The sequence below is a fragment of the Brassica napus genome, chromosome C8, assembly GCF_020379485.1.
Source record: "Brassica napus cultivar Da-Ae chromosome C8, Da-Ae, whole genome shotgun sequence".
In the NCBI taxonomy this organism is placed as follows: Eukaryota; Viridiplantae; Streptophyta; class Magnoliopsida; order Brassicales; family Brassicaceae; genus Brassica; species Brassica napus.
Window position 1 is genome coordinate 15835988 of NC_063451.1, and position 26687 is coordinate 15862674.

At 39.3% G+C, this 26687-nt stretch overlaps 4 protein-coding genes and 1 non-coding gene across 6 annotated transcripts; 3 read left to right on the forward strand and 2 right to left on the reverse strand.

Moving 5' to 3' along the window:
* Window positions 1-10100: 10100 nt before the first annotated feature.
* LOC106368047 lies at window positions 10101-12405 on the reverse strand. The gene is made up of 5 exons (XM_013807930.1): window positions 12072-12405; window positions 11507-11951; window positions 11043-11175; window positions 10530-10994; window positions 10101-10481 (listed from the first exon to the last, which is right to left on the reverse strand). Exons 1-5 carry the CDS (start codon window positions 12403-12405, stop codon window positions 10101-10103), a joined length of 1758 nt encoding a protein of 585 aa, XP_013663384.1.
* Window positions 11891-11997, forward strand: LOC125592099. Its single transcript, XR_007327949.1, has one exon. It is a non-coding gene; the product is annotated as a small nucleolar RNA R71 (small nucleolar RNA).
* A 4855-nt stretch (window positions 12406-17260) lies between the features above and the next one.
* On the forward strand, window positions 17261-19770 carry LOC106418751 (tRNA pseudouridine synthase A). 2 transcript variants are annotated; one of them, XM_013859510.3, is made up of 9 exons: window positions 17261-17484; window positions 17593-17698; window positions 17776-17960; window positions 18107-18252; window positions 18370-18461; window positions 18555-18883; window positions 18994-19057; window positions 19215-19277; window positions 19359-19770. In XM_013859510.3, the coding sequence occupies exons 1-9, from the start codon at window positions 17417-17419 to the stop codon at window positions 19542-19544; spliced, it is 1239 nt and encodes a 412-aa protein (XP_013714964.2). In that variant the 5' UTR covers window positions 17261-17416; the 3' UTR covers window positions 19545-19770. The 2 variants fall into 2 exon arrangements, with proteins under 2 accessions (XP_013714964.2, XP_013714965.2); XM_013859511.3 differs by having other exon boundaries at window positions 17779-17960.
* LOC106349869 (pollen receptor-like kinase 1) lies at window positions 19503-22202 on the reverse strand. The gene is made up of 2 exons (XM_048765530.1): window positions 20596-22202; window positions 19503-20524 (listed from the first exon to the last, which is right to left on the reverse strand). The coding sequence occupies exons 1-2, from the start codon at window positions 22019-22021 to the stop codon at window positions 19860-19862; spliced, it is 2091 nt and encodes a 696-aa protein (XP_048621487.1). The 5' UTR covers window positions 22022-22202; the 3' UTR covers window positions 19503-19859.
* A 169-nt stretch (window positions 22203-22371) lies between these two features.
* On the forward strand, window positions 22372-26390 carry LOC106368057 (U-box domain-containing protein 35-like). Its single transcript, XM_048765531.1, has 7 exons — window positions 22372-22708; window positions 22786-22862; window positions 22941-23205; window positions 23299-23356; window positions 23459-23729; window positions 23806-23907; window positions 23981-26390. The coding sequence occupies exons 1-7, from the start codon at window positions 22372-22374 to the stop codon at window positions 25172-25174; spliced, it is 2304 nt and encodes a 767-aa protein (XP_048621488.1). The 3' UTR covers window positions 25175-26390.
* The last annotated feature ends 297 nt before the right edge of the window (window positions 26391-26687 follow it).

Consider the following 26687-nt stretch of genomic DNA (forward strand, 5'->3'; position numbering starts at 1 on the left):
TCACTTATTGTTTCTTTGATTCTCTTTTTTTTTTCTTTGATTTGGGAGGGGGTTCTATTTATACTCTAGAGCTTTTCTTTTCTAACTTTCTTTGTCCCTAGGGGTTTCTTTCTTTAAGCACCATTTTTGTTTAATTTCTTTCACTCAATCTCTCTCATTCCCAAGATCAAAAGAATTTAAGCTCACAAACCCAACAACCATCCTAGAGGCTAGCTCAAATGAGGTCATAATGCTAGAAAAGATGAGAACAACCCATTGTCGCTCTTAATACTCTCAAGATTTTGCACATGACATGCTATCAATAAAATGTTCACTCAAGCAAATTAATGTTGACTTCAAAGAATTGCGAGGGTTAATGGGTATGGGAGTTCCATTTGGGTTAACAAAGATTGGTACAAAGAGAGAAAGATAACGCAAATGTGTATAATATCCATGATCAAGTATGCAAATGCCCATATGCAAGAGAAATTAAGTTCATTAAGCCTTAATTCATTTGGGGTTGGTTTCAAGAACAATGTCAATCATCAAGCAAACAACAAGTTTCAAGAAGCGTTTTCAAGGTTCGAAGCTTACAAGCTTTTTCAAGAGATGCTTAAGCTACTTGATATGTTTGTGGGAACCGAAATTTGCACTGTTGATTTCCGTTTAAATTAGGAAAGTTAGGAAAACCCTAATTTTCCAGAGGTCCCGGATATCTGTTAAACCACACGCCAAGCAATCAGAACACGCAAGTAAAGACGAAAAGAAATAAGAAATCGTAAACGAGAGCAAAAGAAGTTTTATTCCGAATTCGCGTATGAGCGTTACAACAAGGTAGAAGCCTCGGCTATGAGAGCTGTCGGCGAGATTCCTAGTTCTAACAACCTAAGACTGCAAAACCTAGTTGAGTCGCAGCTCGAAATAACAAAAACGGAAAGTTGCCTAATTGCTCTAAGTGCTAAGTTTGCTCTGAAAAAGTCCCTCCCATGCTTCTCGCGTAGGACTCCTTATATACTGGCTCCTAGGTCGGTTTTCTCTTTTCCTCTTCTGCCCTTAAGCCGTCATAGCGTAAAAATAGAGATATTCCATTTTTTCCGATCTTCGTAATTATCTTTAAAATTTCGTATGTATCCGCGAAAACTTGACATTTATCTTTCCTTGTGAACCAAGCGTAAACCGTCATGCGGCTTACGGGCTGTTGGTTAAGAAATCATAAGTTGGGCCTCGAGTCATGTCTTAGGTCCCTTTGGGCCGTCTTCTGACTCGAAGTGTTTATTACGGCTTCTTTCGATAAATAACGAACTTTCCGTGGTTTTTACGGTAAAGTTCGATGACTTAGAATGGCGGGAAACATGAAATGGGTTCGCTACGGTCTTCGGGAGATAGCATCGACTGGTAGACGAGAATGCATGGACTAATGTCGTATCGACGTTTCGGAAGAGCTCGGTCGCTACGTAACGACCGAGCTTTGGCTCGAGTTCGGTCGCTACGTAGCGGAACGAACGCTCGGTCGCTACGTAGCGACCGAGCTTTGGCTTGGTCGCTACGTAGCGACCGAGCAGAACGAACACTTGGTCGCTACGTAGCGACCGAGCGTGACGGACGCTCGGTCGCTACGTAGCGACCGGAAAGCGTGCAAGTGCGGTAGTTGCGTAATGACCGAGCTTGGTTCGTCCGTGTTCCGATTTTCATACTCGGACCTATCCGTAACTGGTCTGGGTATGTTTCCGATGGCTTATGTTTGATATAAATAGAATTCGAACGAAGCTTTATCTCGGGAACATACGTTGCAACGTTCTCTTGACCAAGCATGATTTGTTGCGGAAAGACATACTCGATTTTTACGGACTTTCAGACATTGATTCCGTCGTGACCGATTTTGACCCCAACAGTTAGCCCCCCGGCTTGTTAGAACCATGAGCTTCTAGCGTGAGGTTCTAGCGAGTGGCTTGGCAAGTTAGGCAAGTTAGGTGAGTTAGGCGGAATTTATGGTCAAAAAGGTCTGTGGTAAGTGGTCTTCTCGCTCTTCTAAAAGTAGAACGCGATAAGATTGGGGCTGCGCCTTATGATGGCTGCCTACATACCCTTGTTGAAGGGATCAAGCCTTTTGTAGTTCGTCTTGGAGTTAAGGTTTGTATGACTAGTTTTCCAGCGAGACCTTTACGGTCTGGTTTTTATGTAGAGGTTATCAGGCGTGTTGCTGCCGATGGCATTTTATATGGGTGTAGAAGGAAGACTACGAGTTGTCATCTCGTAATCTAACTCTGTGTGAACTGCTATATCTGTGATCTGTTTCGAGAGTTTTCCGCAGTGTGTAAACTTGCGGGATTTCTGATGACGCTCGAATATTGGCAAAGAGACAAATTTTGGGATCTCGTATCAAGGTTTTTGATACTATGCCTAGAGATGTTAGAGACCATTGCGCTGGGTTTAGGGCAAGACCTAGGTTTACTCCTGGTTTTAGAGGGTGCGATGACTAATTCGACTTACGTATCCCGTTTCAGTTTCATCTTGATTCCATACCGATTTAAAGTCCGCGATAGGTTCTCGGCTTATACGACTTGTATGGTTGGAACCGAGCATCTCTCCGAGGAAAATTTTTAAGCCTCCTAGAAGTGCTGACCAAAAATTTTGGATTTCTTTTACAGCACTATTATCCTTGTATCGGATGTACGAGAGTCATCTCTATGAGATGGCTAAGTCTGTTTAGGACGTTAAGAGTTTGTTGTGATCAGCAACAAACTTAATGGTTAAAATTACCGTTTCGAGTCTTCGCGAAAGATATGTTTTGAGAAGATGTTAGTGCGTATGACTGTCTAGTCTTCCAAGAAAGTGTTTTTATCGAGGAAGGAAATTTCGTCGAAGAACGAATCTTCAGGCGTCTGCGACGTCTCGCGATGCTGAAGATTTGTTATTCTTTGGTATGCCGCGTTTTGTGCTTGAAATGTTCGCGGGCTTGAAGATGTTTCGCGATGTTGCAAGGGATTAGTCTTAGCCCTGCGTTTGGGAAACATTCTGGTTTGACTACGGATGTTCGCAGCCAGAATTGTTGTTCCTGTTTGGATTTGATTTGCTATCGAGGAGTTAGGACCAAGGGGTCGCGTAAATTTATCCCCGGAAAGAGGCATCCTCCTATACCGTGATTTGTGTGGTGTTGGCCTTCCGAGATTTCTTTCGTGTCTATTTGAGGATGTTCCGTATAGCTATAGGAGTTCGGTTACGAGTTTTCCTTACATGCCGCATTTTACGAGTAAAACACAGCGGGCTTAAAGTGAATTGTAGTATATGGAACTTGGTCGATTTTTGACAAGTGGAACCTTTTCGTTAACTGTTTGGTTGTTAGGACTGAGTTTTGTTATGACGAATTTACCGTATGATTCCCGTTTTTGGGTGGTACGATAATTGTTTATGTAATCGTTACTTGGCGTTTCAAGACAAATTCTGGATTACCGTTTAGCAGTCAAGTTATTGGAGCGGTGGTCGCTCAATTGTTTTGGTTTTGCATGAAGGCTGTGCTCAGCTTTATAGCCAAGGACGTTGTTGCCAAAGGATTAGACCATGACACTTTCGTGCTGTCAATAAGGTCAAGTCGGTTAGAATCGTCCTTAAAGGGGATACTGTAACCTAGTTCGGCTTCGAAGGAAAGGCGTAATTGGGCGAGTGACGAATGGCGTTTATCGAGATTGATAGGCCGAGTATGCCCATGGTGGTAGAAAACGTTTTTCCTCTTTAGGATTAATTTATACGATGAAAGTTTCGTATAATGTTTCCTTTATTCTTATGGAAGTTGTTTCCTTTGTTTCCGAGGGAGATAAAGCCTAAGAAGCTCGATACAGAGCCCGTGCGGAGTCAGTTGCGGGGTGATTTCCTGCTCGGACGTGACCAAGCGGAATGAGAGCGGATGCTAGTGAGTCGCAGGGCTAAAGAATGAGACCTTTCAGATCGTGGTGCGAGGAAGTAAAGTTTATATTGGTCGTCCAATGTCGGATCATACAGCTTGGTTTTTTTCTATAAGGAAAGTACTTTTTCGTAAAACCTGTTACGTTTACTTTCGAAAGTTACTTCGTATGACATGATCTGATTATACGAAAGATTTTTTGCGTAAGTAACGGGCGACCGGTTTTTACGAATTTATTAAATTGACGCGACATATGGAGATTTCAAAATAACGATTTTTCCGCAGATTTTTGAGAAACGTTTTCACTTTTGTTTTTATTCTTCGGTGAAAGTTTCTCTGAGTCACACATGGAGTTTTACCAAAGGTTATTTCACCGAGATCTAGTCGCGAAACTTTTTTGCAGGTTTCTTGAATGAATCAGTTAAACAGTGATAGAATTAGTCGACGAGCGGGGAGGACGTGTTCTCTTTGTCGTATTTTCTGTTACTTTTGTTCTTGATTTTACTTTGTCGCAAATGTTTTTGATGTTTTTCCTTGAGTCGGTTGGTTCAACGGAAAATGAGAGTGATGCTTTGATGCCTGAAGATTTCTCGTATAATGATTCTTATACGAAACTGATTTTATCAAATCGGAAAAGATCTTTATGACTTCAGCACATCAACGACTTTCATTCTGAAGTTTGGCAGAGGTTTTCTAAACGAATGATTGCAATGATAGATGCTGTATAGTCTTTGAGAATTTTTCCAACATGGTTTGGATCAGTTCCTAGCGTTTAGACGAATCTCTGATTGTCGTTTGCTTTTAGGATGATCTTGACGAGACATCGCATTGTATGAATATTTTTCCGCATATTTCTACGAGAGTTTGCTTTGTCGAAAGTGTTTTCTTGTCGAAAGCGTTTTCTTGATCTTGACGAGACATCGCATTGTTTGAATATGTTTTTGAAGTATGAGAGTATACGAGTATAGTATACGCACCTACTCCATCCCTTTTTTCTTGAGGAATAGAATGATCGACAGTCCGAGTCAGTTTGAAGACGACGCTTGGACTGTGATTTGGTTGTTTCCAGGTTGAAGACTTGGAAAATGTCGGTTCCGAGAGAATTGCCAGAAATGAATCGATTTTAAGACGACGTTCATGTCTCTAGTTTTTTCTCTCCTTAGGAAGCGAGCTTGATATGCGTGGCGATCGTTTCTCGATTTTCGGAGAGTTTAGATCGGTTTGTAAGATCTGGACGAACAGTTATGGGATAATATATCGAGACAGGAAAAATCACCTAAGACTTAGTTCGCTAGACTATCCACCTAGGTTTTACGTTCCCTAAAGTTCTATGGCAGTCTCAAAGGCGTTTTTATTTCTTAGTAATTTCCTACGAAAACTCCAAGTCTGATTTCAAAAATTTCAAGTCGCAAATACCTTAGTTCTCTCGAAGATGCAGTTTTGTCTCTTCTCAGTTTTGCATGCTCATTTTCCCTTCCTCTTCTTGTGTATGTTCGCCTTTTTCGATATTGGTGTTTATCCTTTGAAACTTGACATTTATCTTTCGAACTTGACTGATTCGAAGTCAATAAAAAGGTTCAACGTAATCGTATAGTTGAGGCGGCTAAGGTGTTAAGTTAACCGTTGCCATATTATACGATTAATCTGAATCCACGCGAGAAAACTAGTCTTTGCGGGTTTTTTTATTTTTTATCGTAAAGTTTCAATGGTAACTCCAATCGAGACGAAACAAGAGATGTTTCGATCGAGATTTGAAGGAGAACACAAAGATGGAGGTAAGGGCGAGTAGGAGCAAGCGAAAGAGTTTAGACGAGTCTTACTTGTTTTCGTCGTAAAATCTCAACGGAAACTCCGATTGAGAGGAAACGAAAAGCGTTTCGATCGGGATTCAAAAAAGAACACAAAGGAGGAGCTTTTTGAGGCCTGACAGGTCGCTATGTAGCGAGCTAGAGGTCTGACAGGTCGCTACGTAGCGAGTGGAAGCAAGCCAAGAAGAGTCCTACTTGTTTTCGTCGTAAAATCTCAACGGAAACTCCGATTGAGACGAAACGAAAAGCATTTCGATGAGGATTCAAAAGACAACGCAAAGGAGGACTTTTCTGAGGCCTGACAGGTCGCTACGTAGCGAGTGGAGAGTTGGCTTGAGCTCGGTCGCTACGTAGCGACCGAGCTGTGTGCGTGCTCGGTCGCTACGTAGCGACCAAGCTGTGTGCATTCTCGGTCGCTACGTAGCGACCGAGCTTGGCTGGAGCTCGGTCGCTACATCGCGACCGAGCTGTGTGCGTGCTCGGTCGCTACGTAGCGACCGAGCTTGGCTTGAGCTTTGTCGCTACGTAGCAACCGAGCCGTGTGCTTGCTCGGTCGCTACGTAGCGACCGACCTGTGTAATCGATTTGTTGCGCTTCTTTTTTCCGCGATTAACCTAGGGGTTTTCTGCGGTTTTTGGGAGAACAATTTTTATCCTTCCGAAATGTTTTTGGAAAACGTGTTTTGGTAAAACCCTTATGCATTGAGATTTCTTTTGTTCGGTAATGAGCCAAACTTACGGGGTTTGATTAGATTTATCGTTTCCCTTTATGTTTAAAAAGAGAAATCGCGAGCTCGTTTTATTGCACTTCCTGTGGCGAAAAGTCGCAGCAAGGTTTTCGATTTTCTCAAGAACTGTGGCGTTTGCATAGGCGTTGGCCATAGGCGAAGTGGCGGCTACAGTTTTCTTACCCGCGTTGTTGTGAACTGCAATTTTCTCTTTCGTATTTCCAGACATTGTTTTGATCAAGCGTTTTGCGGCTATGAGTTAGAGTAATCCCCCCCCCTCCTTCTAGCGCCAGACTGTGGGAACCGAAATTCACACTGTCGATTTCCGTTTAAATTAGGAAAGTTAGGAAAACCCTAATTTCCCAGAGGTTCCAGATATATGTTAAACCACACGCCAAGCAATCAGAACACACAAGTAAAGACAAAAAGAAATAAGAAATCATAAACGAGAGCAAAAGGAGTTTTATTCCGAATTCGCGTATGAGCGTTACAACAAGGTAGAAGCCTCAGCTATGATAGCTGTCGGCGAGATTCCTAGTTCTAACAACCTAAGACTGCAAAACCTAGTTGAGTCGCAGCTCGAAATAACAAAAACGGAAAGTTGCCTAATTGCTCTAAGTGCTAAGTTTGCTTTGAAAAAGTCCCTCCCATGCTTCTCGCCTAGGACTCCTTATATACTGGCTCCTAGGTCGGTTTGCGCTTTTCCTCTTCTGCCCTTAAGCCGTCATAGCGTAAAAATGGAGATATTCTATTTTTCCGATCTCCGTAATTATCTTCAAAATTTCGTATTTATCCGAGGAAACTTGACATTTATATTTCCTTGCGAACCAAGCGTAAACCGTCATGCGGCTTACGGGCTGTTGGTTAAGAAATCATAAGTTGGGCCTCGAGTCATGTCTTAGGTCCCTTTGGGCCGTCTTATGACTCGAAGTATTTATTACGGCTTCTTTCGATAAAGAACAAACTTTCCGCGGTTTTTACGGTAAAGTTTGATCGATGACTTTGAATGGCGGGAAACACGAAATGGGTTCGCTACGGTCTTCGGGAGATAGCATCAAAGGGTAGACGAGAATGCATGGACTAATATCGTATCGACGTTTTGGAAGAGCTCGGTCGCTAGACGCTCGGTCGCTACGTAGCGACTGAGCTTTGGATCGAGCTCGGTCGCTATGTAGCGACCGGACAGCGTGCATGTGTGGTAGTTGCGTAATGACCGAGCTTGGTTCATCCGTGTTCCGATCGTCATACTCGGACCTATCCGTAACTGGTCTGGGTATGTTTCCGATGGCTTATGTTTGATCTAAATAGAATTCGAACGAAGCTTTATCTCGGGAACATATGTTGCGACGTTCTCTTGACCGAGCATGATTTGTTGCGGAAAGACATACTCGATTTTTACGGACTTTCAGACATTGATTCCGTCGTGACCGATTTTGACCCCAACAATGTTTAGCTAGGATGTCAAATTGAGTTCTAGACATGTGCTCTTTACAAAGTTTCTCCCAATGCATGAATGCAATCTAAATGCTTCTAGGCTTAATCCTAAAGATGCAAATGATGCAACTAAATGCTTCTTTTTTTGATTTTCAAAACTTTCAATTTTTTTCTATGAAAATAAGTGTGCAATGCAATGAATGAGTCTCATGACAAGTAAACAAGACAAAACACAATGTGAGATAGTAGACTCTCCCCCAAATTTACTTCGCACAGTCTCTTGTGTGAGAGTAAACTTGGAAGAGAGATCAAAGGAGAAATAAAAGATGAAGGAACTAAGAATTTACAAGGGTGGAGATGCATTTGCTTGGAGTTGGCTTGTTGAGATAAGGGATATGAGGAGGGAGGGCTTGTTGTCACCTTGGACTTTTCGACATGACCTTTGAGAAATTTTGAGAACTCCCCCAAACTTCTCCCTAAGCTTATTCAAACACACTAAAGCAAGAAATATATATATATATATATATACAAAGGATACCATGAGACTTCCTCCCAAGTGAGCTTATTTTAAGTTTCTAGTTTGACTTTCCTTCCAATTGGCTAGTGAAGAGGAGGATCTTTCCCACCTTCAAGAGTGATGGTGAGGACTTGAGAGAGAAGCTCTTGAACCTTGATTGAGTCATCTTGGAGATGTGGAGTGATGATGGCCTTTGCACTTGAGAATGGTGTAGATTTTCCCTTGCATTTGATCTTGTACTTAATAACTCCATCCTTGAGCTTCATTGGGTGAAGAATTAGAGTGTGTGGCACCATATCAAGAGGTGGAGATTGATGTTCTTTCATCATCTTCTTTTTGTCATGAGTAGCCTTTGCGTCTCTACTCACCTCCTCCATTTTAGCACTGTCCAAGTGCTCATCACACATCTCATGAGATGGCTCTTGATATCACTCAAATTACCCTAAAGAGTGAATTTACTCTCTCAAGTAAGAGGTTCAATTGCAGTACTTAGGGATCGAATCCAGAAGGAGCTAGGGAACCTAATGAATCTAATACGATTTGTTAAGTAGGATGTTTTAAGATTTAAAATGTAAATTTGCAGTTTTGTTGAGCAAGTAATTGCTCGATTGATTGGTTGAGGTTTTGGTGCTTAAAAGAAAATTGATAGACTTATGGTTTTTATTCAGGAAACTTGGGATTATAATCCTATAGATGCCTAATGAGTTGCATGCATGATAATGTAAAGCTAAACTACTAAATCAACAAGTCAATCATCTCTCGCATGTCTGGACTTGTCTATTAACTAGATCTAATGACCCAAACAAATGTGTTTGATCAATAGTAGTGTCGATCGATGATCCTATAGGGATATCGATCAATACACCTTTCACTCCGTCGATCGATTATCCAGTACGGATATCGATCGACACATTTCTAGTTAAGCTTTATTCACGGGTTGAATGATGCTTACTAAGCTCACTAGATCAGCTCTCGCCTTACTCTTAGCAAGAAATTTAGCTCAGTTAGAATGTTTTCAGAATGAGAATGAAGCTATCGCTTTTGTCTATCAATCCAAGGGCAAGTTCTAGGTAGCTAATCTAGAAACATGCATTAATGACAATCCTAATGACTATTATCACAACTCAGCAATCTATAGTTGGGGTTAATCCCTCATAACCTATGTAAACCCTAAAATCTAACAGTAGAACTACTCAGACATGCCAAGCAATTCATGAAAGCAATTAGGTAAGAAAACTTTATTAGAATAGTAAATAGATATTAATGGAGTTCCAATCACAAATTATAACTTTGGATCTTCTCTCCAATCTATCAAAATCCAAAAAACTTTTTGCTGAAACTAATAAAACTAGAAACACAAGAAAGCACCCTCTGCCTCTAACATGGTGGCAAAACTTATCTAATTAGGTTAAAACTCGTCAGGGGTAGTCTTGTAAATTGGTGAAGACTTGGGCTTCAAGTCGGCTGTGACCAAACTGGCTTTTTGCGCGCTTCGCTGTTGATCGATGTTCTGATGTGAACATCGATTGATATTTGTTCCTCAATATCGACCGATGGTCGAGCTCGATGGTCATCTCTGTTGCTTGATCCAAAATGCTCCAAAATCATCACTTATCTACAAATCATTCCTGATTTTATAAATATAATAAATAGACTCTATAATATAATAATTAGTAGAAAAAACACCCATAAAACATGGGTGAAAATGGGTCAAATCCATGGTCTATCAACTCTCTATCAAGAATTTTTTTTTTCACTAGCCATCACTTCATCTTTGATCTTCTCATGTTGAAGTTCTCCACAAGTGATGGTTCCACAAAACTCAACATTTATCAAAAGAGACTTGATTGGGTAAGAGACAACTTTGTTCACATTTAGAAGTGTGACCTTCTTGTTGTCAAAGTCAATGCAAGCTCTTACTGTTGTGAGAAATTGTGTTCCAAGGATCAATTGGACTCTCTTCCTATTTGCCATCTTCAAAACAGTGAGGTCAATAGGAATGGTGCAAGCTCCAATCTTCAAAGGAAAGTTCTTGATGAAACCAATTGGGGTTGCAGAAGAGGAGTCTCCAAACATTAGTAAGGATGTGTTTGGCTCCATGTTCTCAATCCCAAGACTCTTCACCATCTCCATTGAGATCACATTCACACTTACACCAGAATCAACAAGAGCATCATCAAGTGTAAACTTACCAAGGGAGCAAGACAAGGTGAACTTCCCTTGGGTTTCAAGTTTGGGAAGGGACTTTGGTGTGACTGGTGGATCAAGCTGCATAGTAGAGATGTCTAGGAGCTCTCCTACTTCTTCTTTGTGAGCTAGAATGTCTTTGATGAGCATCATTTGGACATGAGCATCATGCATATTCGTTATCTGTGGAAGCTTGACTCCTACAACACCCATGTCTTTTCTAAACTTGGAGATCACTTTCTTTTGAGCCTTTGTGAGAAGCCTTTGTGGAAATGGGAGCCTATCATAGGGTGATTGCTCAACCTCATGGGTTTCTTCCAGCTTAACCTCCTTCAACTTCTTGACAACATTCTCAATAACTAGTTTCTCAGCCTTGTGCTCAGCTCTCGTCACAATCTTTGCTTCAACCCTCTGTCCAACCTTCTCCACAATCTGTGCTTCAGCCTTGGAAACAACTTATGTTCCATACATGAGTCTTTCAAGCTCATTTACTTCTTTCCTATGATCACTCAAATCCATCTCAGAAGTAGTAGAGAGGATAGCATTGCAATACTCTTTAGGGTGTTGCTCTAATTTCTCTGGTAGAGATCCCATTGGGCGCTTGGAGATTGAAGTCATAGGCAAACTGGTTTTCCAAAGCTTTGAAGTTAGAAGCAAGGTTTGAGAACTTGTTGTTGAGATCATTGTAGCTTCCATCAACTTTGAAGGTTCTTCAAATCATATCCAAAGTGCTTCTCACTTCTAGTTTGGGACTCCAAGATCTGTTTCAACATTGCATCAGTGCTACTTCTTGTGGAGCAGAAGTAGAAGGTCCGGCTTGGCCTTGTGTAGACTGATTTCCTTTGGAAGAGAGACCTTGAGAGTAGTTATGGCTAGCTTGGTAAACTCCTTGTTGGTTGTTGTAGAAGGGTTTTTGTTGGTAGTTGTTGTACTGAAAGTTAGGCTCCTTCATGTACCATGTCCCATTAGCATTCACGAAACATAGCTCTTCTTGACCTTCTAGACCATCAACTTCATGAACCACAACTGTCTCCTCTTGAATCTGTTCACCAACAAAGTTCAATTTCTCTTGTTTGGCTCTTTCTGAAAGAAGCAAATCCATCTTATATTGTAGAGCCTTCAACTCTCTCCTTGTGTTTTGATCATCTCCTCCACTGCCTATGTTGCTCCTATCATGCTCATCACTGTAGACTGAATCACTATGAACCATGTTCTCTACAAGCTCCTCAGCATCTACTTTATTTCTCCCCAAGAAGATACCATTGCTACCAGTATCAAGCCGGCTTCTATACTTAGGCAAGACATCTCTGTAGAAAGTATTAAGCAAGCTCTCTTTGGTGAAGCCATGGTGTGGGTATTGGTTTAAGTAGCCTCTGAACCTCTTGTATTCTTCTCCAAAACCTTCAAGATTCTTCTGTTGAAACCCATAGATCTCATTCCTAAGCTTGGCAGTCCTTGAAGTAGAGAAGAACTTGTTGAGGAAGGCCTTCTTGCATTCATCCCAAGTGGTGATAGAGTCACTTGGGATGTTCTTCTCCCATGTGTGAGCTTTGTCTCCTAAGGAGAATGGAAACAATCTCAGCTTGAAAGCATCTTCAGGGATACTATTGGTCTTGGACAAACCACAATACTTGACAAATTTGTCCAAATGATCAAGTGGATCCTCCAAAGAAAGACCATGGTACTTGTTGTTCTCTATCATGTTGATCAAGCTGGATTTGATCTCAAAGTTGTTGTTCTCCACAGCTCGTGCTCTAATGCCCATCTTATTCCCATGGATATGAGGCTGATCATAGGTGCCAATAGCTCTAGCTTGGAGCTGATTCCCCTCCATCTCAAGCTGCACTCTGTCCATATGAGCTTGCCTTTCTTCTTCTCTTCTCTTCCTTGCAATCTCCCTTTGCCACTCTGATGTCTTCAACTCTTGGAATAAGATTTGATGGTCCCCTACTTCTCAAGTTCATGCACCTGACATTCAAAAGAGCTAGGAGAGAGAATCAGTAACTAGATACAAGAAAATAAGACTTAGTCTCAAGCGTGCTTGAGCTGGAGTAGTGGAAGGATGGGTGACCTATCGGGAAGTGATTCACGATACCGTGTGAGGTCGGGTGGTGATTTCAGGGTCAGTAAACAATGATTCCGAGCCTTGGAAAATTAACGGACCGACCGTCAGACAGGATGGAGCCCACGGGCCAAGAGAGCGGGCGTGGGGGCTCATTAGCTGTGGGCGGTCGGGGCGTTATAGATTTTTCTATCCAAATTCAAATCAATGTATTATTTCAGAGTCAATCCAATTCTAAGTGGTCTCAATGCAAAGAGAATACAAGTTCATACTTAATCTAAGTGCACTTAATGTAATGAAGTGATTTGATTTAACTAACAAGACTCTAGGACAACAAATTAACAAACTTTCAAGCAATGGGATAAAGGAGAAATCATGGGTCTAGGAATTTGATTTCAAATAACTAAGATCCAATCTAAAATGGCAAGGTATCAATCAACATATTTCTTTACGTCTAGACAACAATCCTAAACAAGTTCTTTATCAAGATAAATGTTCATTTACTCACATTGATCAAACATCAAATGCCTTTGGTTTGTGTCAATCAAGCAATCATTAAGAACATGTCATTTGACTATCTAAGCTTCCCTAACATCAAATCCCTTTGGTAGGCTAAGCAAAGAGCAAGTTGAGTTGGCTCAGACATTTCATCGAACACCTTCCGGGTAATGAAATGTATAGAGTTCTAATCAAAAGAGGTCAACTCAAGACTAGCATTAAGATCACTCAATCAAGCAAGGAAACATATTAATCTAACTCTAAACACTCTAGATCATCACTTAATCATCATAATCATCCTAACCCATGAATCCAAAAAGTGATTACTCACTAATCATCTTAGTTACACTTAAACCCATGATAGATATAAGCATAATCAAGATTGAAGATGAGATCATCAGAATAAAGGAAATACTAAATTGCATAAACTCCAAAGATCCCAAAAGTTTTAGTGTTATACAATAGATAAAAGGATGTTCTTTCTCAATAAAAAGAAGTTATATTTATACTAGGAGGCTAAAAACTCAAAATCTTCTTAGGTTAAGTGAACGTAGCGGCCTTTGTTGAGCCAGCTAGGGTGTCCGCTAAGTTCAGAGGGGGCGTAGCGGCCCTTGTTGTGGCCGCTAGGTATAGAGGGACATAGCGGCCTTTGTTATGGCCGCTAGATCAGGCCGATGTGCCCCGGATTTTCATGGAATTAAATGGAGTTTTCCTCGGATTGATTTGGAGTTTCTCCAGCGGCCTATGCAGTGCCCGCTAGATGTGGCCGCTACGGATAGGTGAATCTAGCTGCCTTTGCTGAGGCAGCTAGACTTGGCCGCTACGAGCTCCTCCGACTCTTAATTCTTCATTTTACTCACTTCATCTTTCCAAATGCTCCATTTTGCATAAGTACCTGCTCCAAAAGTTCCACAATGCAAATGCAAAGATACTAAACACACCTAAATGCAAGCTAAATGGATGAATACATAAGAAATAACAAAGCTAAAACTATGCAAAATCACAATACATTATTGCGTAGTTAGTTTAGGTTTTGGAATAAGTTTACCTTGTGGACTTATTTTTAAAATGTTATACTTTTTTTACAAATGTGTAGTAGAAAATGAGGAATGTGTCTATATTACAGTCAGAGGTTTCTCACTGGAGAAGATGGGACATATATGTCGGCTCCTCCATCGGCTCCTGATGTATTCCCAGAGACTCCGTCTCAGAGAGCACCACAGTCTACTGCTCCTTCTCCTCCTCCATCATCTCTGCTACCAAAACCTCCCATTGCATCTCCGATAGCAGCTCATGCACCTGATGCCGGAGTTCATCCTGACTTGATGGTGCCAACTGATGCTCCGTATGTTTGGTACACTGTCGGATCTTCTCGTCCAGCAAGGAAGAGAAGATTTAGACATATTGGAACCCGATCAACCACCGAACACCTATTGATACTTTTTGTATTTTTTTTTTTACTATATTTTTGGTTTCTTAAATTTTTTAATCTATTAATTTTCTAGTTTTTCAGGTTTGGCATTTACTATAGAGTAGACTGGAGCTTTTCCGACACCACAAAGATTATTTCGTCAAGCCGCATCCAAACTGGAGTCACACACTGAAATACATTCGGACCATTTGGTTCAAGTGTTTTGCAGTAAATTTCTTTCTTTTTAAAAGTAAATAATAAATTATATTTAGCTTATAAAGAGATTTTTTGTTTCAGAAAAAATGATATTGGTCTATTGCCATTAACAAAAAAGTGAAGAGGGTGTGTACAAAGTTTGGGATGGAGTGAAGTACTTCTAAGACAATGAAACCTTTGCAGACTTCCTCTTAGACTGGAAGGAGCTCTGAGAGTTCAAAGGAGATGGAGTGAAACCCGTCTTCCTCACCAAAGTTTGGGATGGCCTCGTTCGCTACTGGATTAACCCTCAATCTATCTGACAGGCTGCACAGTATTCCATGTCCCGTTTGATGAGTGGTCCCAAGGGCGATTTATTGATGCCTCACACGTCAGGACAGAAGCCACATGCCGGCGTTCGAATTCGTCTACAAATATTAAGTGTTAAATGTTATTTTTTTAACTTCAGTTTATATTAATGTGCATCTAATGTTTTATATCTAATTTTATGCCGCCTGGGAGGAGAACTACTATCTTCCCAAATTTTTGAGGCTGGACACAAGAAGCGGACAAGCAATTTTGTGGATCCTAGCTCGTAAAAGATCCACAATTAAGTAGTGGCTCAGATCAAAGGGTGTCAGACCCAGCTGACGCAACACTCCGAAAGGCACACCCGTCCAATTTTCCACGACAGAGATGGATGAGAGTTTTTTAGGAGGTAAATAATATATTTTCAATTATTTAGAAATTTATTTATTCTATTTTTTGTATTTTAAACATTTTAAATATATTACAGGTTTTCCCGTAAAAGGAACAGATTATCGGAGTCGGTTCGGTCAACGATGTCATGAGGACGACATCGTCATATGCCCAGAGACATGAAGATTCTATTCAGCTCCGTACAGATTTAACGGCTGCCAACTATGTCATTACAACTCTCCAAGAAGGGCAACATAATACGAGGGTTCATTTGTGAGTCTGTGGAGAGTTTGTTCAATATCATCGCATCGGCAAACCCCGATGTGGGACTGGACGCTTAGACGCCAAAGCCTCAGGATTTACCAGAAACGCCCCATGGAGGAACTGGCGGAACTGAACCACCAACTGATGTCACCAGTTCGGAGCTCTTTATATCAACCTGAACCGTTAATTAGGTTTTTATTTTCAAACTTATTTTTTATAAATATTTTATGTTTTAAATATAATTTGGGGATTTTTAAGTATTAAAATATTTTTATTTTTTTTGTAATTTAAATTATGTATATTTAGTTTCCAATTTTTCTCCAATTTTTGAAAACAATGTTAAACAGTTGTAAAAGTTAAGACTATTTAACAACGTATTTACTTTGAAAGTGTACCATGGATTAATAACAATTGTTTATGATTATTTAGAGATAAATACGAGCCTTGTAACTTTAGGTCTGATTTAAGACAAATATATTACAACGAATTTCTTACTAAACGTCGTAAACTCACGAAATTACGTCGAATATTGAGTTACGACTTATGTCATCATTAAACATATGTTTTCTTGTAGTGTATTGCATCTTAATTTAGTTATACAAACCCGAAAGTTGGGTTGTTCAGATTAAGCCTAATTAACCTATAATTGTTTTCATCTTAAATCTTCTCGATTATGATCTATCCAAAAAATTAAAAATCATATTCTAGTTTAGATAATATTATTTTGAGATCAAAGTCATTCTTGTTCTAATATTGAAACTAGAGATATTTAGATATTATTTCAATATTCTTGATTAATGCATTAACAAACCAAATGTAGAAATGTGAAGGGAAACTGCCACAAATATCACATTCGTAGTACCACTTTTATTTTCATTTAATGAAGGGTAAAAGACACTTATACCCCTAAGATTAACTAATTTCGTTTAGAGTTGAGGGGTAGGGTAGAATTTTTGGAATGTGAAATTTAGGATTCTAATAAATATATAAATAAATACTTAAAAAAAAAAATTTAAAATAGTTTCAAACATAATTTTCAATTTTCAAAAAGAAAACTTGAAAAAAAAATTCAAAAAAAAAATTCAAAAAATTATAAAAATGTTTGAATTAGAAAAGTATAATTCGAAAACAAGGGTATAAGAGTGTTTTGCCACTTAATGATGATTTTTTATTTTTTATTTATTTAAATAATGATTTATTATATATGGATAACAAGAATATCAGAGTCTTTTGACACTTAATAAAGAATGTATTTTTGAAAATGTCCATTTAGTGAAGGTAAAAATGAAAAGTGGTACCATGAAAATGATAAACATAAATTTCCCCAAATGTGAATTTGTGGATGTGCTTTATTTTTAATAGATGAATTTTTGTCAAAACTTTAAATTAGCTTTATATTTGCATCGCGATAGGTTTGAATTGATTTTTTGGACTTGAATCTTGTTTGAATTGATTTTTTAGACTTAAATCTCTTAAAATGGTGGAAGTGTCACACACACTACTATTATAGTGAATTATACTGAAAAACTCCAATCCTCTCCCCTCCCCTAAAAAAAAAAAAAAACTTATAATTATATTACAGTTGGGCGTAAACGTTTATGGGCTTTTCCGGTTTGGAGGCCGAGTCAGCCCGAACAATCACCATGAACATAAAAACCCACTGAATTGGATTATAAGCTATCCTTGTAGATTGTACTATGTACTAACAACACCAGGCTAGGTCAATCAATATCGGTGATGGCGAGCAGGGTCTACGCTCATTACCACCACGGAGATGCCTGCAGCAAAGCTCGCTGGAACACCAGGTTTGAATTAATCATTAGCTTTCGTTTCTGATTTCGTTACCAGTTTAGCTATGTTGTTCTCGGGGATTGACTCTTGTGGACACTGAACTGAGAAAACAATGTTGGCAGAGAGACATTCCGGTTTATGTATGATAGGCCATGGCAACATGTTCTTGATTTCTACTCAAATGCAGTGGCGGGAAAGCTTTCAGTTCTGAACTTGTTTGAGCCCAAAGTTAGTATCTTTTAGCTACCAGTTACTACTAGTATGTTAAGATGAATTAAATTAATTAACCTTTCTTCCTGCTTCAGAAGATTTTGGCTCATGATGATGAGGAAAGAGAAGGGATGCCTCTTCAAACTGAGTTGGAGACTTGCGGTAGAAAAGATGGGAGGACGGGGAGGTGGGAAAGAGTAAACTTCAAGATACTTCTTTCATACAATGGAGCTTCCTTTGATGGATGGCAGAAACAGCCTGACTTGTACACTGTTCAGAGGTAAGGTATCTTTATGATCTTTTCAATTTTTTAGTATTGAGAATCAGTGAAAACATAAATGAGGCATTGAAGTTTAGAAGCAAAAGCATCAAATGTTACTTAGCCTCTTTTGTTCCTGAAAAAAATGACTGTTATGGTTTCTAAAGTGTAGTAGAGAAGTCTCTGGGGGCATTTGTGGATGAAAAGAAAGCCCAACTTCTGAAGAAAAAATGTAAACCATTAGAAGGACGTGTCCTTGTCGCGGGAAGAACCGACAAAGGAGTGTCTGCTCTTAATCAAGTTTGTTCTTTCTGTACGTCAACACTCTTAACAATCTAGTTTCAATAAGTAAGAGAAGAACATTTGCATCTGTTTGCTCTGAGATTAGGTCATTACGAGATGATTGTCTAATTTTAAGATTTTCTCTTAGATACCTGGAGAAAAGACATTGAACCTATTGATATAAAAGATGCTATCAATAAAGATGCTTCCGGGAAACTTAGGGTTGTGTCAGTCTCTAAGGTATACTTTTCTTTCATGATAGTTTTCTTTCTTGTTTCTTTTAATGGCAAAAACAAGAAAGTTTAAATCGCATTTTGTGAAATGAAACTACAGGTTTCCCGAGAATTTCATCCGAATTTTTCTGCAAAATGGAGGCGCTATTTGTATATATTTCCCTTGGATCATGCGTGCGGGAGTGGCCAAGATCGTGAGAACTTAATCTTTTTTGATGAGAACCATGGAAAGCAAAGAAATGGGCTCTTAAGTGAAGAGAATACTGAAGGAGTAGGCGAGGAGGACGATGAGCTTGAAACAGAAGAGGTGAATGGAGGAAAACCAAGTGACTTTAGTGTAAGCAAGGTTGATCAACTTTTACAGCAGCTTCAAGGAAAACTATTATCCTACAAGATGTTTGCTCGTGATCTAAAAGCTGCAAGAAACGAGTAAGAGAGCTCACACAAGTTACTGTTACTGGCATCTCTTATTCTAGTTATTTGAAGCATAACTTTTGTAGTCTAAACTGTTTCTTACTTGTGTTCCCTGGACGTTGCAGAGGTCCACCTACAGAATGCTTCATGTACCATGCACGGGCAGCCGAGATTAGATTGTCCTCTCCTGTAAGTCTTATATTCTATGCTCTCAAAATGTCACTTCCAGACTTGGCTAAAAGCTTTGTATTCTTCTGTTGTAAACTTGTAGACATGATATTAGCTGTTCAACATTTTTAGTACATTATGCTTCCAACATGAGATGAATAGTGCCGTTCTTTAACAGGAGTATGTGGAAGGAAGAAGAGTGATGTGCGTTGAGCTTGTCGCTAACCGATTTCTCCGGAAGGTAATTTTTCTCTGTGCCTTTTATTAAGCCTCATCCCATTGTCTGCATGGCCTAAAAAATCTACCAACCCCCGATTTTTAGATGGTTCGAGTTCTTGTAGCAACATCAATCCGAGAAGCTGCTGCTGGCGCGGAAAATGATGCATTGTTAAAACTTGTAGAAGCTTCATGCAGACGAGCCACAGCTCCTCCGGCTCCATCTGAAGGTCTCTGTCTCTTCGATGTTGGTTATGTTGACTTTGACCCTCATTCTTCTCTCATTTCTTGAGAATGGCTTTAATACATTTTAAGTTGTATTGATATCTCTCATGGTTAATGGTTGCGAATTTAGTTTATTTTCCCTAAGTTCTGGACAATGAGTATGAATGTTTACAATGCCATGTCCATATATGATGAATATGTGAAGAAATCATATCATGATCAAGTGTAATATTCATACATTTTTGTTGCAGATACATTATGCGCTATAGTAAGACAGATCCAGCTTTCATCTACAAGCAGTTCCACAGATAGAAATGTACACAAATCTTTTGATTTTTCATTTTTTTACACAGTACAAAAGCGACCGCTGGTCTCTTCTTTACTACACGTTGATGCTCTCGGTTGACGCTCCTTTAGATGACCTTCCATCAGTTTCACTCACATACGTTGAGTGGAAGTCTTCGCTATCCCCTTGTTGCTCTTTCAACTCCTCAATCTTCTCCACAGCCACTCCGATCTCCAACCTTTTCTCCACGTCCGGTTCACAACAGCTCAGACCGATTTTCAAGAGACTGACAATCTGTCCTTCACAATGGCTTGTCTTGCCCATCTCCTTATCAAACAAACGCTGCGCCCATACCCCTTGGAAACCCAAGTTCACCCAACTCACTAAATCCTCCTCACTCTTGTTACCATTTTGCAAGTTATTGGCTGGGAATTTTCCGGTTAGGATCTCCAAAATGAGTATGCCAAGCCCCCATACATCAGTTTTCTTGGTGACACGTCGGTGTTGCAAATACTCTGGGGATTTATAGGCCACCATGTGTTCCTGTGCCTTCACTTGATCGATCATAGGGATTAAGCCGTAGTCTGTGAGAAGAGGTTCAAAGTTTTTGGTGAGGAGAACGTTGGAGGATTTGAGATGACCATGTGGAGCCATTAGGCCAGGTAGATCTTGGTGGAGATATAACAGTCCCCTCGCCACTCCTTTCACAATTTTCAATCTTGTTGGCCAATCCAAACTTGGTTTTCCTAACGATTGATTACCTAATACAACAAAAACTTGACTCTTTGAGCAACAATAAAACTTTAGAACAAAAAGTAATAAAAATTCTTACCATGAAGATTAACAGCCAAGCTTCCTCTCTCAGCAAAATCACATACCAATAGCTTTTCCTCTTTTCTGTAGTAATAAGCAACAATGGGAAGCAGATTATTATGTCTTAACCTCCCAAGTCTATTCATGTTCTCTTGAAACTCTTCCCTCCCTTCATTATTCATCTGCTTGAACCTCTTCACAACCATCGATACTCCACTTGATAGCACTGCTTTATAGGATGCCCCAAAACATCCACTTCCAAGTATCTCCGCCGAAGCCTTCAACAAATCTTGGAGCTCAAATCTTTCCCTATCTTCCCTCAAGAATGAAAGCTTTGTGTTCTCCACTCCTCCACCTGCTGTATCCATCTTCTTACCTCGGCGCGAGCCATTTCCATGGCTAGATTGTTGTCTATCTCTACGGCTTTGGTCTGCTTCTCTGATCCCGGTTTTCTTCTGTAGACTTGACGGTTTAGTTTCCAAACCCAAAGGTGGTTGTTTATTCTTAATTTTCCGGTTAACCAAGATGATGACGCCAATGATTATTACTACCGTCAGCGCCGTGACCACTGCCATTATGACGAGAGGTGTCCTTGATGATGATGGTTTTGGTGGTGCCTCAAGCTGTGGAGGAAGTTCATTGATAGGTGTATCACATACTGTTTCCAGAGGTTTTCCACATAAGCCTTTGTTACCTTGGAACACCTTTGGATCCATCATGGTGAGACTCTCAGGGATATGACCTATAAATGCATTGTTTGAAAGGTTTAACATGTGGAGCTTGTGTTCAAACTCTGGTATTTTTCCTGTGAATTGGTTCCCATCAACTCTCAGTTCTAAAAGCTTTGGCAGTGTGGCCAGGGATATTGGAATTTCACCGGTAAACTTGTTTTGGGCCAAATAGATCTTCTTCAGCCACCCCATACCTTCAAAAGCATTCATTGGTATCTCTCCTTCGAATTGATTGTTGGACAGATAAAGCGACTTGAGAGCAGAGAGTTTCTTGAACTCTGGGAGTGGTCCTCCAAACTTGTTGTTCATGAAGCTTAAAGTCCTCAACGATGTCAAACCGGCCAATGCATCAATGTCTATAGAACCGGAAAGCTCCAAATTCTCCATTTGCAGTCCCCAGACAGAGCCTCTGTTGCACAGGACACCATCCCAAGTGCAGGGAGGAGTTTTATCATCCCATGAGGCCAATGCATTTGGCTGGCCAACAACTAAAGATTTCTTAAACCTGAGGATAGCTTCGGAATCCGAAAGACCATGGATGGGTGTGGATAGGAGGAAAAGTAAGAGGAAAGACACTACTGGTACCATCATGGCGTAGAAGGAACGCACCTGCATTAGAGGCGCGTACCCTCTTGAGGAGGAAGACAATGTTACAGCTTGAGTTGGAAGACACAGCTGAGAGACGAAATGAATGGTAAAGAGAAGGCTTTGCATTCAAAAGCATTCTAATAATAGGTTTGTGGTGAAACTTGAATTGCTGACCTGTGATGTGCTTTTAAGATTACATCATACAACAACATTACTCAATTCTCTTCTTTTTTTGTTTTGAATTTTCTGTTTCGTCTATAATCAACAGAACACATGATTCGCTCATTTGTCTATATTTGTCAAAACCCTAAACCCAAACATGGCAGTCTCTCTCCCTGGCTGGTTTTTAGTCAACACGTATGAATCCGAATTTGAACTATACAACAAGTTTTTTTCATTTTCAGATAATATTTGTTGGTATCTGGTCAAACCCAGAGACGCAACAACTTCTGTAACATCAGGAATAGTGCACCTAGATGCACTCACTCACTCTTTGTATATTTGATCACATAGAAAGAGAGATTTGTTGGGCTGTATTTGCTAAAATTAGCATATACAAACATAGTTGCAATTTATATATAAACACATCAAGTATCTGTTTGTTGCATAAACCAACCATACACACAAGGGAAGTGAAAAAAAAAATGATGAAAAGCGGCGAGAAAAGAGAAGAAATCATTACATTGGCCATCGACAGAGACAAAGAGAGTCAGAACGCATTGAAATGGACAGTAGACAACCTCGTTAGCAAAGGCCAGACTCTTACTCTTCTTCACGTCAAACTCAAACAGTTCCCTTCTCTTCCCTATTCAGGTATGAATGATATTTTTAAACCCTTTGTTTCTTGTTTCATGAAGTTGAATTAATGTTTCTGTTGTTGTTAATTGCAGGGTCTTACCCGAATAGGTCAGGCGATGACGGGACAGAATTGTTTCTTCCATTCCGCTGCTATTGTGCTAGAAAAGACGTGCGTTTTCGCCTCTTTTTTTGGCTATCTTTTTCTGTTCATTTTTAACTGATTCTTCTTGTTCTTGTAACAACACAGGTCCTCTGCCAAGACGTGATTGTGGAGGACATAAGTGCGGCTAAAGGAATACTTGATTATGTTCAAAAGAATGCAATCGAGACTCTAGTACTCGGTGCATCAAAAATGAATCTCTTAAGGTTCAAAGCAGCGGATGTTTCAAACACCGTCATGAAAAGGGCACCGAGTTTCTGTACAGTATATGCAATCTCTAAAGGAAAAATCTCCTCCATGAAGTCTGCAACATCTTCACTTCCCAACTCCACTATGCGGAGCAATATGAATGGTATATGTGAATAAGTTTGCTGTTCTAATTAAACATCACATAGTTTTTTTTTTTTTTAAACTACTTTTTATTAACCTTAGTGATCAAATGCAGTTGAAAGGAGGCAACATACAATGCATAGAATGCATGACGAGATCCAGATCGAGATCAAGTAAGTTTGTTACCACCTCCGATATAACTTGTTACATTCTTTTCCATAGTTTAAATTAAAGGCGACCCAACCAATAATGTTGAATAGGTCCCCCTTTATGAGAAGAGGATACGAAGGCAGATACCAGCCCTCAATGACAGACTCTGACATATCATTTGTGAGTAGTGGAAGACCAAGCGTGGATCTTATGTTCCCTTCCTTTGGTGACCATGTTGATGTTCCCCGCCTCTCAGTCAACTCTGATTATGAAGAAAATCGTATTAGTTTTGCGACCTCATCATCCTCTTCGGATAAGCAGTCCATCGATCTTGGCTCTTCATATACAGCCTTCTCTTCAAGCTCCGGGAGACCTTCGTGTTCCCTATCTACCCAAGTAAGCATGCACACACATTTGCATGAGAAACGTTCTTTTTAATTTAATTTCCACTGATTAATCAAAAAAATGACAGGATGAGATTGAAGCCGAGATGAGAAGGCTGAAAATGGAGCTAAAGCATACAATGGACATGTATAACAGTGCATGCAAGGAAGCAATCTCTGCTAAGAAGGCGGTATGTTTGTGTGTTTTAATACTAATTTCACTCTGATTCAACCTCACATCCAACTCATTCATTATCTGCTCAGGCTATTGAGTTATACAAGTGGAAAGCAGATAAGGAACGTAAACTCGAAGAGGTAAGACTTTCGAAGGAAGAAGCAATGGCAATGGCTGAGAGTGAGAAAGAAAAGAGCAGAGCAGCCATTGAAACTGCAGTAGCAGCTCACAGAATAGCAGAACTTGAAGCTCAAAAGACAAAGCATATTATTGAGGAAAATAACAAGTCTGTAGTGAAAACAACTGATTTGAGGTACAGAAAATATATAATTGAGGAGATTGAAGAAGCCACTGAAGATTTCTCACCGAGTCGAAAGATTGGAGAAGGAGGCTATGGTCCTGTTTACAAGGGAGCACTGGATTTTACTCAAGTGGCGATAAAAGTACTAAGACCAGACGCAGCACAGGGAAGGTCTCAGTTCCAGCAAGAGGTTGAAGTGTTAACCTCTATGAGACATACAAACATGGTTCTCCTACTTGGAGCCTGTCCGGAATACGGATGTTTAGTCTATGAATACATGGCAAACGGTAGCTTAGACGACTGTCTTTTCAGACGAGGAAACTCTCCAGCCCTTTCTTGGCAGCTAAGATTTCGCATAGCAGCTGAAATCGCAACCGGTCTTCATTTCCTCCACCAGATGAAACCGGAGCCTCTGGTTCACCGTGACCTTAAACCAGGAAACATTTTGCTTGACCAGCATTACGTCAGCAAGATCTCTGATGTTGGCTTGGCCAGGCTAGTCCCTCCATCGGTTGCTGACACTGCAACTCAATATAGAATGACGTCAACAGCTGGAACATTCTGTTACATTGATCCAGAATACCAGAAGACCGGCATGTTGGGGACTAAATCAGACATTTACTCGTTTGGGATTATGCTTTTGCAAATACTTACAGCTAAGCCACCAATGGGTTTGACTTATCACGTCGAGAGAGCAATCGAAAACGGAACTTTCGCTGAGATGTTAGACCCTTCTGTTGCTGACTGGCCACTCGAAGAGGCCTTGGTTGCCGCCAAACTTGCTGTACAGTGTGCTGAATTAAGACGCAAAGACAGACCTGACTTGGGGAATGTTGTTTTGCCTGAGCTTAACAGGCTCAGGACACTAGCCGAAGAAAGCATGCTGCCCACTAACATTGGCGGGAGCAAAAGACCTACTAGGAACCGGAATAATAATATCTACATCCAAAGTCCATTGTCCACGACTTCACTACATGTATGAATCAACGAAACACCTTTTTTAAGAAATTTTTTTGAAGATGGCTTTGGTTTCTAAGCTATATTTTCCCTTTTGCAGGAAATTATGAGTGGTCCACAGCTACATTATGCATCTGATACCCCAAGTATCCACAAAAAAATTGCATCTTGAAGAGAAATATCCAAAGTAAGATCATGTACATGGAGAGGAAGGCTAAACGTTTTTGGTCAACAAATTTTATACACAAACATTTTAGCAGAGTAATCTGTTTATATGATGTTAGGGTTTTAGAGTTCCTATGATGTTAACACTAAACCCTTGTACACTTCAGAATCTATACGAACATTTTTTCTCTTTTCGAGAATGTCAATTGAGACAGTTCGTTTCTCGATATAATATCTACATGAACTTTTATTTGTTTGCTTATTCGATGTACATTTTGATATCTATCTATGAGTTTATTAAGAAAATAATTCAAATAACCTTATTTGATTTAATCATATTTTAATATTATTCTTCGTCACATAGATACTTAAATAAATTATCTTATAGACCATAAATTGGTATATTACATTTATAGTCAAATAAAACTACAGATTCAAACCAATGTGATTGTATGTTTTTATTTTAATTGTAAAAGTTCTAGTTTCTAAAAAAAATCATATTTGAAATTGTTTTTAACTTTTCTTATATACAAAATTTCTTTAAATTTTCAATATTTTCAGATATGAATCTGTTGCACTGGATATTATCGGCAAACTTCATCGACAGATTTCATCACAAACTTCATCGCAAACTTCATCGGCATACTTCATTAAAAAAAACAAAATTATCTTATAGACCATAAATGGTATATTACTAGACACCATAGGCAGACTTCATTAACAAAAGAAAAGTTCATAAATATTTGATTGTAAATTATTCTTGATGCTATATTAATTTAAATTTTAAATTTTATTATTATTGTAACTTGTAACTTTTTAAACTACTATTAACATCAACTTTCTATGTTTTCTTAAATCACTATTTGCAAAGATAAAATCATTTAGGATTTCTAAGTTATATTAAGTTCTTAGTAATACTAACATGCAAATTATAAGAAAAACAAGTTATAGTTATAACACACAACTTTATATCATAATTTTATATATAACACATTTTCAAAATAACACTTAACATAAGTTTGACATTGCAAACATTTACGTTCTGAAATTCAATATAACAAAAGTTTAAAATATTATTTGACATAAGCTTAGCAATTAGCATAGCCAAAAATACATAAGCTAGCATAGACGGATCATGTTCAAAAAAAATTATGAGAGCAGATTCTCAAGAAATAGGCTCTCATTAGCTATAGGCATAAATGAAAGATATTATTGTTAATCTCATCATTATAAATACTAATTTGTATTATTCATTCATAGCTCCACAATTAATAAATACACATTAATAAAAAAAAATATTGTGAAAAAGCATGTCTTTTAAAATTAATAAAGAAGTTCTCACATGAAGTCTAAAGTCTGCTCTCGCGGAGAAA

Excerpts from the sequence above, each read along its gene's own strand:
- LOC106368047 (XM_013807930.1), bottom strand. The coding sequence starts at position 12,405 with ATGGACAGAGTGCAGCTTGAGATGGAGGGGAATCAGCTCCAAGCTAGA. Across the intron at positions 10,995-11,042 it reads TGAGTGATCATAGGAAAGAA|GCTGAAGCACAGATTGTGGA; the intron begins GTAAATGAGCTT and ends GTTGTTTCCAAG. Across the intron at positions 10,482-10,529 it reads TTACACTTGATGATGCTCTT|AGTCTTGGGATTGAGAACAT; the intron begins GTTGATTCTGGT and ends GAGATGGTGAAG.
- LOC106418751 (XM_013859510.3), top strand. The coding sequence starts at position 17,417 with ATGGCGAGCAGGGTCTACGCTCATTACCACCACGGAGATGCCTGCAGC. Across the intron at positions 18,462-18,554 it reads GGGTTGTGTCAGTCTCTAAG|GTTTCCCGAGAATTTCATCC; the intron begins GTATACTTTTCT and ends ATGAAACTACAG. Across the intron at positions 19,058-19,214 it reads AGATTAGATTGTCCTCTCCT|GAGTATGTGGAAGGAAGAAG; the intron begins GTAAGTCTTATA and ends GTTCTTTAACAG.
- LOC106349869 (XM_048765530.1), bottom strand. The coding sequence starts at position 22,021 with ATGCAAAGCCTTCTCTTTACCATTCATTTCGTCTCTCAGCTGTGTCTT. Across the intron at positions 20,525-20,595 it reads CTTGGCTGTTAATCTTCATG|GTAATCAATCGTTAGGAAAA; the intron begins GTAAGAATTTTT and ends TTGTTGTATTAG.
- LOC106368057 (XM_048765531.1), top strand. The coding sequence starts at position 22,372 with ATGCACTCACTCACTCTTTGTATATTTGATCACATAGAAAGAGAGATT. Across the intron at positions 22,709-22,785 it reads CCCTTCTCTTCCCTATTCAG|GGTCTTACCCGAATAGGTCA; the intron begins GTATGAATGATA and ends TGTTAATTGCAG. Across the intron at positions 23,908-23,980 it reads CAATCTCTGCTAAGAAGGCG|GCTATTGAGTTATACAAGTG; the intron begins GTATGTTTGTGT and ends TTATCTGCTCAG.